Source organism: Parambassis ranga, chromosome 13 (assembly GCF_900634625.1).
Source record: "Parambassis ranga chromosome 13, fParRan2.1, whole genome shotgun sequence".
NCBI classification, from domain to species: Eukaryota; Metazoa; Chordata; class Actinopteri; family Ambassidae; genus Parambassis; species Parambassis ranga.
The window spans coordinates 2,374,383-2,389,096 of NC_041033.1; the positions used below are offsets into that span (position 1 = coordinate 2,374,383).

Genomic DNA, 14,714 nt, shown 5'->3' on the forward strand with positions numbered 1-14,714 from the left:
TGCTTTTGTTATATTTTGACATTTTGATTTGTAACACTAAAGCATAGGTTTGGGATTTTTCAATATGTATCGCTGGAATATTCTTCTTTATGGGGTTGTGTCTAAAGGATACATTCTCTTCTACATGCTGGCATAAAAGCCATTTTATAGTCATTTACAAATTTGTGTAAACTTGTCCTTTAAATAAAAAGCATTTTAAGCAGTTACTCAGAACCACCAAATTCAAACTTTTCAACAGTCGATCTAGTTATGATATAAAGCCTTTTCCTCTTTAAGTTAAATTTCAACCAGTACATATATATTTACATAATATATATTTATAGGACACTTTGTAGACTGAAACATCAATAATATGAACTGTGTCTCAACTCATTTGATGCATTTGTGCGACAAATCTGCAATTTAAAATCTCCTTCAACAAATCTGTCCTTCTTTTTCCTGGTCGCAAAGGTTTCCCTAACATATCCCAAGATTCATTGCTCACCAGTAAATGGTTAGCACTTTTCTACCTGCAAGCAGACAGTTCACATTCACACATCAGCGGCCATGCAAGGTGCTCGTCTGCCATTGGGAGCAGTTTGTGGATGGGCCAGGAATCAAACCACTGACCTTGTGGTAGTTGAAGATGATTGATTTTTTTTTTTTTTTTTTTTTTTCCCACAAACCGATTTCTGTTGGCCAAAAAGTAAACTTCTGAATGATGAGCATGAACAAGTATAATTGATAGAAACAATAAAACCTCTATGGAGGCTTGTCCTTTATAGATTGTCCTGTCTCGTTAGATTGTCTGGACACAAGAAAGATGTGAAAATTCAAGACATTCCAGACATTGAGACATTGTTACTATGACATTTTTTAAAAGGTTTTTGGAAGATGGAAGTAGATTTAGGAAATATGAAGAGAAAACAAAGGGGTTGCATGCTTCACTTGCAGCTGATGACCTGTTCATCTTGTACATCATGAGCTTGTAGCAACATGAAGTGTAGCGTCTGTAGTTCCTGGTCAACAGAGGAAGTGTTTGACACTACTGAAGAACATTTACTCAATTGTACTTGTTTTCTTTTGTCCCTTAAAGTGTTTAGAAAGGAGGTGATTAGTTCTGGATTCCAACAGAGACTAATAATTCAGTCATTCACAAACCTTGTTGTTCCAGAGTCTGAGTGGCCGTTCTGCCATTGTTCTGTTTCTAGTAATGGGTAGCTTCCCTTCAGCTTTTATTCAGATGCTATTAATTCTCATTACACAGCTGTCCATTAACAATAATTCCATCAACAAAAAGCCAGGGGTTAAAAAGTGTCATCTCATAAACCCCAAAGCCTTCTTGGCCTTTGCAACCCCCATGGAGATCCCACCCTGTCTGTCCATCACTCTACCATTGGTGTCCATCCATTTACTCAGCTGGAAGCCCCAGCAGTACATGCTCTGTGGAGGTAGAGACCATTCAACCCCCTGCTTCTCTTTCTCCACAGCTCTTTGATAAGTGGCAGTTTACCAGGGGGCCTCCATTACACCAACCAGTGTGTTCATTTGTCAACTGGCGCTCCAGGAGTAAGACATTCCAGGGCAAATTGTTGCTCTCTGTCTCTCCCGGAGGAACATTTTTCTACACATCCATGTACCAAGACTAATTGGAGGCTGTGTGTGCTGTAGAAAGGGAGGGCCCAGGCGGATGTGATAAAATAAAGAAGTGCTGCAGAGTGCTTTGGTTGGCCAGGGATCGTGTTTTTCATGACCAGAGGAGGTTGGCTTGTGGGGGACAGAGTTCAGTCTCATCGGACCTTTATTGCTGTAAGGAAAAGGCTTATTTACTGTAAACTGTTTACGGAGCTCTGTCACTATCTCTGGACATGCAGAATAAACACAGGAACACACTCCCACTCCTAATGTCTTGTAAACACTAGAAACACGCACAGACTGACAGACAGAAATACACCCTGAAAAAGACACTCTGGATGACTCTTGGACACAGACACACACGCACACACACACTGCATACTTGTTAACATAATCACAGTGAACACACATTTTGCCCACACCCTCGCTTTCAAACAGGCACTTACATTCATAAGACAATGCACAGCCATAAATACACACCCGCACTAAAAAAAGAAATTGCATGCAAACACACAACTCCTTGTCTCAACAATGCCTGAGTTCTGTTAGTTTTACTGGTGTCCCCAGTTGTTATACAAATTGGATAAACTTTTCTTTCTCAATCTCAACAATCAGAGCTGTTTCCCAAGGATCCTCTGTGTCGTACTTACATGGTTGATTTCATACCTACATCTTTCTGCACATGTACCCAGTTCTTTTAAAGTTGAAGAAGGAGGAGAAAAAAAAAACATGACAGATGTCTGTAGAAAAAGAAAAAAAAGTCTGTGGACGTGCTGCATCTGCCAAATATATGGTATCACACTTTACAGAGCAGCTTGCGCAGATGAATCATCAAGCCATCCCGCAGGTTTTCAAATCCATCTTAGCGCACAGACATTCTGTTTCCTGCCTCATATGTGTTTTGCACTTAAACAGACACGTCAAAAAGTATGTAATGTGAAAAGTGTGTTCAAGTGTGCTAGTTTAATAATGGTTTTTCCGTCTATCTCTGTATCCCTCCACTCCACTCCCCTCCCCTTCACCACCCCTACCCCTCACCTCCCCGTCTCATGAAGACCCTACCTCTTTGGGGCGGGATGTTTTGCCATTAAAACTCCATGGTGAGTTTTCTTCGCCTTTCCCCCCTTCCTTGGCTCCCTCAGCAGCATGCAACCGTACACTCACCGCCACAGCACACCGCCTCCTTTTTTTTTTACCTCTCATCTGTCTCCTGATATATTTTCAACACATTCCACAGAGTTTGTGCAGTCATTCCTTGGGGAAAAATCCCAAAGAGGAGTGTCCTTATTTTCTCATCTTTTATTTTTACACCCCCCCCCCTTTTTTTTTGGATGTGTTCTTGCAAAGTCTTCATATTTTTATTTTTGTATTTAAATGTGTGTGGATCTTTGTAGTTGAATGATTCAACATTTATTGGGCAAGGGATGTTTTTGTTGGTGTTTATATGTAGGGTGCAACTATTTTGTATTGCTATATATGGTTTTATTTTTGCAGAACTGCATGCTGTGGGTTTGCATTATAGGTGGTAATTGAGGGGACATGTTATAGGGCTATAGGGCATTTCTGGTCTGGTTGCCGTGCAGTTTCTTTGAGCCACCCACTAGAAAATGACATCTCTGTCTTCTTGTCTTTTTCTTTCTCTACTTTTGGATCCTCAATGATGTTTTTCCAAGAATAACGGCTTTGTGTAAAACACATGTTGTTTGAATTTTCTTTTAGCCCACTTTAGTTTTTTTCTGTCGGATGTGTTTGCACGCAGTAATTGTGCCTTGTCATATTCCGGTATTACTGTGAACAGTGTGTTGTGTGGTTATAAAAATGTGAGTGATGTTTGCTGCAAAATGTTTCTGTTACCCCTGGATTTTAGCACTTTTCAGCTAATTGTATTGTTTTTTTGTATTATTTTACAAGCTGCAGCATTTGGATTTTTTGGGCAGTGTGCTACAAATGCCTGTATTTTTTACATCAAATAAGAGAGTTTGCTTCCAGCTTCAACATTGATAAAGGATTATTTTTATTTTTTTACACATGGCATATGACAACATGGTCATATTATGGTCAAAACATCAGACAAGGGCATGGTGCTTACATATGTAGGTGTAAAGGCCTTCAGCAGTCCACACATGTAAAGGAGTGGATGGTGGCTGTAACGGTGCTCCCCTTGTGGAGCCATTGATTTGTTTTAAGCATTCCATGACCTGTCCTGAATGTCACTTTTGCTATCTTGAATACCAACCCTATGATATACTTGCTATGCGCTATAGTGATATGAGGGCAGGGAGTCTCCAGATATGTAACACTGGCCTGGAAAAAATTGACTTTATGAATTTTTTCCTATGAAAAATGGCTTCTAAAGAATTGGAAATGATTTTCTCTTTGGAGATAGTAAAGTTGGAAAACTGAGCAAAAAAGACCGTTTTGCTTCTGCAAATGTTTAATTAGGCAAACAAAAAATATTTATTTGCAAAAAAAAGAAGACAAATGAATAACTAGTTACAACGAATATTCATTAAAAACACAAACAAACAAACAAACATAGCACACAAAAATGAAGTGGAGAGTGATTTCAATTTATTATTTATTTATTTTGGTTAACAGTTTTGAAAAAAAAAAATATCTGTAAAATTCTAATGCATAAACTGTTCCTGACAGAGAATCAAACATGTTGGAGGGCACAGCCATCTTCCTATTCAAGGATTTCTTTCCTTCTGGGAGATGAAGCCAAGTCTCTTGTCAACGCTGTCTCGTGAAATCAGATGCTTACAAGCTTTTAAAAGAAGCCCCATTATGACAGAGTCACTTATGGAGAGATGATTGAGTGGCTCAGTGAAGTGAACTTTTCCCTTCCCGGCTCCCTGCTCCCCAGCTCCTCCCTGTTGACTCCATTCACTTTAGAAAATGAATAGCATGTGGTGCCTTCCCCAAGTCTTGGGTTTCGTCTTTTGTTGTGGGCAGTCACTCATACTTTTTAATTGAAACTTTTATCTTTCTGTCTTTATCCACCTCCTGCTTAATCTAGGCCCTTAGTGACTTCAGAGCGTATAGTTTTCAAAGGTACACATCATTAGCATCGGAATCCTGACCCCGACAATAACCGCCTTGCTCTCAAATTTGAGCTATGTTGTTTCCTGAGTAGCATATGCATTGAGACATAAGCTACGACAATTTACCATTTTCTCCTTTAGTGCCTTTTTGGGATTAAGGAACACACTTCTTTGCTTTCTCAAATTTCATTTCCAAGCATGTACTATGACCGAATACACGGCCATGCTGCAATGTAGTGTAATTAATGTGGACAGTCTGGCTGCATTTTTAGTGTGGCACACAGGAACAGGTAATAAAAGTCTCCTTGAACATTTGATGCCCATTCTCCAATGTTTCCCCAGTGGTTGTCATTAGTGCTGCGTGTTCAACAGAGCCTCAAGGCTGCCTCTTTTCCGAGGGCTGCTGTTGTAAAATAATAAATGTGACGTTGAAGGATGTGTCCTCCACATGACTGCCCTCTCTCTTTCCCCCAATCTCTCTCTCTGGTTTCTTTCTGTCTCTCTTTTCCTTCCTGATTGCAGTCTTATTACTTGCTCCTTTTTCTCGATAAGAATATGTCCCAGAATCGGTGCAGTGACAGCTCACTGGATGGAAGTGAAAATCCTGTATCATATTTGTTCATTGCAAGGGTCCTGAAAATAAATGGAAGCTGCCACTGGACGTCCACTCCCCCCCCCCTCAGAGGCGCCTCACGTTAGCTCTGGACATAGTAATGTGAAGGGACTTTGATGGTTGATGTCGCAGATTGAATTATGCCCTTGAGGAAAAGCTATTAGCCCAGTCAAGAGTCCTCATTTGTTAAATTAAAAGTGGAAATGACATGTGAGTAGTCTTTTCAGTGAATTAAAGTTGCAAAGAAAATGGATTCCACTCCCTGCTAAAAGGAAATCTTGTGGAGGGGGAACAAAAAAAAAAAAAACTCTTTGGCGTTTGTTTAGTGACATCTATCTCTTCCTGCTTTCAAGTCCCTCTGTGTATATTTATGTTTCCTAATGTAATAATATCGGGTTACTTTTTGGTAACTTGGTGCCATTGGCTAACTCGCCCTCCAAAACCTGGTTGCTCTCCATATGGAGTGCAGAATTAAGCCCTGGAGCCATCACAAGGGCAGAAACCTCAACACTTTTAAGCCACTTTAAGTGAGATCAAGAGGAAGAAGATGATTTAAAATACAGATGAATGAACTATAGTGGTCAGTGTGCCCAGAAGAGACAGGCACAGAGCTGTGATCTCTGTCCTGTTGGCAGGCTTGGTGCTAGCGGAGGCCTCTTCAAAGAGATCCAAAGCTAGCTCGTCAGCTATGAGACCACAGCAGGGAGCCTGCGTTGGAACGAGACTTACAAATGCATTGGTGTGTGTGATTATTTATGTGTATGCACAGTATGTGTGGTTGCAACTCGGTCAGTCCTTCCCAAATGGCTCCATGGAGTAATCTCTGTAGAATTTTAAAAGTCTTGTACTGAATAATTTGTTATTCTCCCGTCAAATTTAAACTGTTTTTCTTTAATTTATTATTCAACCATTTACATCCAAAGTCAATATAAAGACTGTGAGGAGGTTAGAATATCTCCCAGTACACAGTGTAAGTTGCTGTGTGGTATATTCCTTAGCCCCGAACTCTCACCCCTAAAAACCAACATCAGCTTGCTCCCAAATAGGATTTGTGTTTCCTGGGTTATTGAATCCAGTGAACCACAGGGCCTGTGAGGGTTTAACATATTTTCCAGCAATGGGAGAGATAGAACAGCAGGGTTTTCGGCAATTAAACACCTCAACAAAGAACTTTTTCAGAACTCCCACACAGTCACCGTCTGGAATATCTGTTCCATTTCTTGAGCAATGAACAGAAGTTATATGGTATCCCCCTATTCCCGAAATATGCTTTTAGCTGTTTTCACATTAATGGATCGCAGTAGGATTCCTGAATGCAAACAGTAATCCTAATGTTTTATGTCTGTTTTCATTTTAATTTGCCTCACTAAAAGGCAGAAAAAGTTTGCATCACTGTGACTGATCCCTCATAGCTAACTGTTTGTTAAACTCTTTATCTTCTGGATGCACTGACAGACACACAGGCCTGAGGAAGAGCTTGGAGGAGAAGACAAGGGCAACCTGGAGTTAGCCAAAGCAATATCCTGAGTGTGACTTTATCTCCCCCTTCCATCTTCCTTTCTCAGACGGGGCTTACTCTGGATATTTGGTTGTTCAGCTTTCTCCCTTTGACCCAAGCTAGAAAAAGCCTCTCTTATGACTACCTTCACCACTTCCTTCATGCTGATCACTCTTTCATACAGCACTGGCCAAACAAAGACATCAACATCTCCTTGTATCTAGTGTGTAATTTATGAGGTGCTGATAGTCTGACAGAAAGCAAGTTTTACCAGCGACTGCTCTTTCAGCACCTGGTACTGTGAAATCAGTAGAACTAGTGGACACATGGTCTGCCCCCACAAGCCTTCACTTCTTCACTGCATGTATGACATGCTTTATTAGGTTATATGTTGTTTTTTTTCCTGTAGTGTGCAGCCAACTTCAGCAGGCTGCACACTATCTACAAGTAAAAGGTTTCATGGCAATCTATTACTCTTCTAGAACAGGAACAGTTTTAGACTGATGTGTCAGTTTTTAATTTTTAAATTAAATAAATAAATGTGTAAGTGAAATATTAAAAATAATGTCCTCGTACAAAATAATGAATCATTAGCCTAAGGACTAGTTATTAGACCTAGACACTAGTCAGCTGCTTAGCATAAATAGAGATCTTAGGAGAAATGGCAAAGCTGTTACCGCTCCACATGCTGGGGATAGTTCATCAGTGCATCCAAGAATGGCTAGAAGACAGCTGAGCACGCCACACATACAATAGTACTTTTATGTAGCATGCATTTCCTGCAGGTGGCACATTTTAGAATCTTTCTGTGCATATGCATGTTCACTCCTTAAATGCCTGCTCTCAAGTACCATGCAAGAGTGGCATTATGTTTCTCTGTTGTTAATTAATGTTGCACATGGAACTCTCTTTCTCTGTTTTATTCATCCATAGGGGCTGTTTCTGCTTACAGTAACTGTCCATGTCTTCTTATAGTGTGTTTGTTCCACATAAACCAAAAAATGTAAAACACCTGTGCCAAGCCATGCAGCAGAAAGGATACATGAGTGATAACTTTTACAATACAGGTGAAATGTTCTGCATCTATGCCCCTTTTTTTTTTTTTTTTTTTTTTTTTTTTTCCTTTTAGCAGTTGAGTGTTGACAGAACCTAGTATGTTACTTTCATACCAGTGTGGTTTTTCAGAGGTCAAGGTTAAGCACCCATCTGGGAGTGTATGTCACCAACACGGGTCTTCAAGACCTTAGCCCACCTCGCGTTGATCCATTGTAACCACATTTTACTGTCCAGGTTGGTTATAAGGCCGGACAATAATACCAGATCTTGCTACTGTTCTCTGATTGTTACCATATGGGGAGCCCTATTGCAGCTAAAAAGCCTTTCTGTGTCCGCTTCATCTCAAACAGTCCTGACATGCAGAATAATCCAATAACTTCCAATAAATTCTCTCCTGTGGCCAGCTGTGAGTGGGACGGTCAGAGAAGGCAGCTTGGACACTGCTATTATGAAGAACATGTTCCATTAAACTATTTTATGAGTTAATTAAAATGTATTTTAGGTCAGTGTAACTTAAAAAAATGGTTAGTATCACAGGGAGGAGCAAACCAATCATTATGCTATCTTACCCACTCATATCTACACATGTTTTCTTTATATATAACACCAAAAGAGCTGTTGTATTCATGGCTATCACTACAGATGGCTGCATTCACGTCTTTGATCACTCCATCATACAGGGCCCAAAACTCCCATAAAACAGTTTGTTATAGTTGTCATCAGTTCCTGCAGAGCAACCACACAAAAAGAAAGGACAACTATGCAAACATTAACCTGCTAGATTGCAAATCCACAGATTGAGAAAATAAAACATACTGAATTCAGATTCAAACAGCAGCCTTGTGTCGCTGTACAACCACTAAAATAACAGAGGAAGGCATGAACTGTCTTAACAACATTCAACATTACACCACTAACCATTTTCACAATAGAAGATTATTTACACAGTGCACAGTTCTGAATGATTCTGTAACTGAAGTCTTCCATTTTCTGCTATAAAAGCAGTTGTTTCATTTGCAGACATTTTCAGTTTCACCCTGCGTAGGCCCTTGCATGCAATGCACTTTTAATGACGTTTGTTTATTGTTCACAGATGTTGCTGTGTAATGCATATGAATCCTGTTACATTTCTTGTGTAAATTGTTAAATTGTTGTTCTAAATCATACCCATAAGCTTTAATTAATGTTATAAATTTGATAAAACTTTAATGGATCAGTAAATAAATTAAGAAACTTCCTACATAATAAGTAAGCTCATTGGTGAGTAGAGGTCTTGGATGTCTGTGTTATTTAATTCAGCCACTAAGTTGGAACAAAGGTTTATGGGAAATGTGGTTTTAATTCTGACAAAACGTCCTAAGCTTCTTCTCTGGGGTCTCATTTGGTTACGGTTCTGACGGCAGTCAATCACAACAAATTGGAGTTTGACATGTTGAAGTGTTCAAACACTACAGGGTGCACCTTTTGCACTGCAGACACTGCACTGTAGTTTTTACTTTGTTCTTTTTTTTTCTTCTCCTCCTTCCTTAAGCAAAACTAAGCCACCCCCACAGATCTCCCCGAGCAAGTCCAGTGGGGGAGAATTCTGTGTGGCAGCCATCTTTGCCTCGTCCCGCTCCTGGTTCATCACCAACCCCAACATGAAAAGAGAGAAAGGTCAGTTCATTGTGTGCTTAACAATGTCCTGGGTGTTTTTAAACAATTTATTTTATCACTGCCTTCTTTCTTATCCTCCTCACAGATCAATCCAGGCAGTCCGTAGTTGACTCTCTGTACATCATCAGTTGCTACGGTAACTTGGTGGAGCATGTTTTGGAGCCTCGGCCAATTACCACAGCTCAGAAGATTAGCGACGATACACCTTTAGAGCTCAGCACCTGTCCGAGGGCCTGCTGGACTCTAGCCAGGTAATATTAAGTTTACAACTTGGTAAAAATGTCCCTGATCTTGTCAGTGTTATAGACGCTTTTTTTTGTGGAGCAGGACTCCGCAGTGGAACGAGCTGCAGCCACCTTTCAACTCCAACCATCCCTTGGTGCTGGCCTCAGACCTAGTGCAGCATTATCAGTATCGCCTGGTTGGTAAGTGTCACACAAAGCTGTGTTGTTGTTGATATTTTCAAGATATATAAAATAACACAGCAAAAAGGAATATAAATTGAAATTGTTTGGCTGTATTATGCATGTATCATGGGCTATAGTTCTCTCTATGTTTTAGTTGCACAGGCGCACACGTCCATGTATGTTTTCTGTATGTACTGTATGCATCATTAGTCAAAGGGTTGACCCCTATTCCCTCTTGACTTCCCATGCTGACTCTGTTGAAAGCAGGTCATCAACCTCTTATTGGTGCCACATGCTGAGAAGGGACCTTTCTAGTCGGCATCCATATCATTTCTTTTCGGAGGAAAAAAAACATGATATTTCTGCTGTTTCATTACCCTGTGAGTCCTAGGTTTCCGTTCTGCCCTGCACCGTAAAACCGTCCCTCCGGCGTTCCACGCTACACGCCTGCTTCAGGACATGCCAGCACATTGTTATAAGACGCTGCACTCAGACCAATTAGCTGACACCCTAAACTCCCTCTAATTCAATAACAAGTACAGAGCAGTGAGCACTTTACGTTGCCGTCTGAAAGGCCATTTTGCAAAAGTGCACAGTGCACACGGATGGCCACACACGGGATCTGGCCACCCCCGTGGAATATGCTGGCGTTTTCAGCTCACTCCATAATTATAAACATACAAAATCTGTAATTATCTCTTGTGGGTGCTTCAGGGCAAGTGGTAACTGTGTGTACCCTAATTTTTCTACTCATCTCCATTGACTTCTGCAGTGCTCCAGGTCTAACTGGTAGGATATTTTCTCAAATTAGTGCTAATGGTCTCTAGTAGTGTCAGAGCGATGAGAACGCGTCACAGTGACGGGCTCGGGCGTCAGCTTCTTCCACTATTCTCTGCCAGCATGAACAGTATAACTGGCTGCATAATGAGAGAGATTCATTGCATTAGCATTTACATCCAATTAACAATAGCCAGATAACACCGCCATGGCTCTGTATTCCCCTAACCAACCAAGTGTGAACCCATGTGAGGTCAAGACGCTATGAACATAATTGTTCAGCCCTCTACCCACTTCTTGTGCTCTTGCCATTTTCCCTCCGGGGGCCAGCGTTCTATACACCACCGCCACCACCGACTGAGTTGCTCTTGGAGTGCCACCTTCCATTTCTGTGCTTTGCGCCCTGATGGAAACTCTCAGCATCCTGTTTCTCAGCATGCGTCTCCTTTGCCAGCTCTCTCCTCCGCTGTTTCCTCCAGGGCTTGGCAGCACAGCGGAGAAGTGATCCAGGAGAAAGAGTCTGTTTGACCTTAGGATGAATTTCTGCACAGCCATAAACCCCCTGTCCAGGCGCCTCTTGCTGAGCAGAAAGATCAGGACACTCAGAGAAAACTAAAAAAGACACTTAGTTTTTACTTGCTGAACAAATTATGGTATCTAGGTCTAATTTACATTACCAAGAGAGATGTCACAAGAGAGAACGGGTCAGATAAGACAGATGAAAATTACATAAAAACGAATGAATGCAAGAAAGAAGTACTGAAAAGTCAAAGAATGATGGTCCAACTGTCTTTAAATATATCCTCTTTAGCTAATTGCCATCTCTGTAGAAAAGGTGGTGCAAGGCAAAGAGGTGGCAGAACTTGATTGACAGGCCATGGTCTCCGGTCTCGTGGCTCTATATTGGATGACCCAGGCTGATTAAAAATGCAGTATGCAGGGAAAGGAATAGGATGGGGAGAGGAAGGGCCCAGGTCAGGCCAGACCGGAGCCTCCAGGACGGGATGATAAAAGGCAGCGGTGGCGCCACTTCATGGTCACTATCTCCACCTGTCCATCTGTAGCAGCTACTGGCAGCACTCAGCCCTGCAACGCACAGCACAGCCTTGAAGAGATAAGGAAGGGAGAGAGACACACATAATACAGTATGCTCGCAAACAGAGGAGATGCTGTATTGTGATCTGGATGAATTAAAGCAGTCTTGAGTTTTTAGCGCCTAGGGAATCCTCTATAGTAGAATTCCCGTCTCCAAAAATGCCCATTATCCTCTTGGTAAGTGTGTGAATGGGCTTTTTTCTTCTTCTTAGGTGTCAGAGCTGGGTAATAACAGAATGAATGTGAAGTTTTCACATTCTAATTAGCTACATTTAGACTTTTTTTTGATCTACATGATTTTTGGAAGGTGATGTTTATCTAGCTGTCCGCAGAATGTTTTCCGACACCTCTCCCACTCACCGCAGAGTTGCTCTGAAGCAAACAAACTGGTGAATAATTTACCACCTGCATTTCTGGCTGGCTCCTTTCAGCCTGCCGACGGTGGCAGCGTCAGAGGCTATGCTTTTTGGCCGCGGCCCTCCCCTCTCTACCTGTCATATAATGTGCTAATTGTGGAGACTGACTGACTGGCTGGCTCGGCAGGTCTCTTGGGACTCTGAGGCCCATGACAGGCCAGCCACAGTTGCCTCGTCAATAGATCTAATTGCTCTGAGTGAGGGGCCAGAGTGAAGGCTTTGGAGCATCAGGCGTTTGGTAAAGAGAAACCGTGGCGCCATGACTGGGTCAGTAATCAAAGAGAGGCAGAGAAAGGATGGGGTAAGTGTAGCGCTGGCTGAATGAAGGAACTGTCAGTCAAATACGTCTTGAATGATATATAATGACTAAGCTATCCCAGTCTGTCAGTATGCCAGCACCTATCTGCCAGAGCACTGCTCAAAAGAGGAAAGCGAGAAGAGAGGAAAGTGAGAAGAGAGACAGGTGGAGGAGCTGAGAGAGAGCCGAGCAAGTGAAATGTCTGGCAGCAAAGTAAAAGTAAAAAGCAAGGAAGAAAAGTAAAATAAATCTTTTAAAAACACAAATGAAAGAGATAAAGACGCATAGAGCAAACGTCCCAGACAAGACGGCTATCCTCTGTCCGCCGCGCAGGCAGCTCTGCAGATCTATCAGATTGTTAGCCCCTTATCTATCCCTGGAGATCGGCCTGTCCGGCCCCTGGCCCCCAGTCCCCGGGAGGTCGGGCTACATCAATACCTAGGCAGCCTTTGTTCTTGTTCTGACTCCCTGCTTCGCTGCTCTGGCTAACAGGGCACTGGCTACTGGCCTTCAGCTCAGCAAAGCACACCCTCCACAGTCAATAAAGAGTGTGACACAGACAGCTCTGTTCTTCTGTGGTGGAGGGGAGGATGTTTTTCTGCTGATGAGGGTGTGCATGTACATAATCAATGCCAGAGACAGTATAGTATCAGGTATTGTGACTTGAAGTATTATATTTTCTGAGCAAAAAACATTGTAACTGTACAGATTATTGAGTTACAGGTCTGATATAATATATACATGTCAACAATATAACCACCATTTTCCCTATGAAATCCCTATTTTTAGTATAAATATCTAGTGCTTCTGAAATCAGCTTTTTATGTTAAACAACAGACAAATATTTCCATTACAACAGCCCCACGTGAAAAAAGAGCCAGTGATTAACTAGCAGTAGAAACAACTGGGAAAAACAAACAAACAAAAACAAATGGACAATAAAGTTTTTTGAGTTATGAATGAATAGAAAACAAAGGTGAGCTTGTTCCCCTTGGAAACATGTAGGTGGATTTTTGAGTTGTAGTGATTATTTACATTTGTGTTGGGCCAAATATTATAGTATGTTTGTTGGCAAAATATTTTATTAGTAACAAAATGTAGTCATACTTTTACAAACACATCTGTCATGAGACTTTCCATTACACTTTGAGGAATTATAATGTCATTACCTGCAAGACCCTGTTATTTCCATGTAAATATACATTCACACCCTCATCTTCAGTGCACTTTTTTTGCACTTAAAACACTTCCTCTCTGTGTACCTGCATTAACGGCCTCTTACTGAAGAGCCAGTAATTAGTATTGTAAAAGCAGCAGGCAGAGTGTCTGGCTACGTGGACACTAAGATGAGTAGATATGACTGTAACTGCTGGGGTCAGTCTGGCTCCTGACGTGCACACTAAAACACACACACACACACACACAGAGCTTTCTCTTTGCTTGACCCATTGGGATGACCACTAGCTCTCCACAACGGAGCCTGTCCACGACTCCATGGAAAGCCCACCTCTCCCTGCACACCCCCACCCACTGGAAACCTGATCCAGCCAGTCGACCAACTGCTTCAGAACATCAATAATTAATTAGGGAACAGCAATTGGCCCCAAGGGTCAGAGAGCAAGGAGAGAGAGTGAGGCAGAGAGAAGGAGTAGGAGTGAAGGGAGGGGGAGGAAATAGGGGAGTCGTGATTTTGTTTAATAAGTAACACAGCACAGGCTTTGTTCTTCTCTCTCCCATCTTAAAGGGACATGAAAAACCTCCTGTCTTCCTCGCTCTCTTTCTCTCTGTCACAATCTGGCCCTTCCACCCTATGCAGCAGGGCATCTGTAGGTCAGTAAAGGGCCAGTTCACCCTAAATAACAGTAACAACATAAACATATTACAAGCCGTGCGGGGAGATTTGCTCTTATTTTCCCAGGATTTTAATTGTATGTTTCTCTCAGGGTTATTTAAGCTTGTAAGCGAGGCATAAAAGCCAATTAAATTCAATTATTGTTTGTTTATATCTAATAAAACTGTCCACCACAAACAGTTATATATTGTTTTTAAGATAGCTGCGTTGTATTTCTCAAGTATTTCATGAAATTACAAACGAAAAATACACACAGTGGCAAATGGAGTTCTGGATAAGAATATAATGATTTAGACATTAGTTAAACCCACCATTGATGTGACTATAGTAGTAAAGATTTGTTTTTAATAAACATATCTTCTTATTTTCAATGTAATGCCAGTAACAT

The 14,714-nt window shown here is 41.4% G+C and overlaps 1 protein-coding gene across 1 annotated transcript in view; it reads left to right on the plus strand.

Moving 5' to 3' along the window:
* The window catches only part of bcas3 (BCAS3 microtubule associated cell migration factor), a 275,077-nt gene that overhangs the window by 78,901 nt on the left and 181,462 nt on the right, over positions 1 to 14,714 (plus strand). The window contains exons 17-19 of the mRNA XM_028420472.1: positions 9,357 to 9,481; positions 9,567 to 9,732; positions 9,809 to 9,906. Of these exons, the coding sequence (XP_028276273.1) occupies positions 9,357 to 9,481; positions 9,567 to 9,732; positions 9,809 to 9,906 (389 nt within the window). The remainder of the gene's footprint in view (positions 1 to 9,356; positions 9,482 to 9,566; positions 9,733 to 9,808; positions 9,907 to 14,714) is intronic.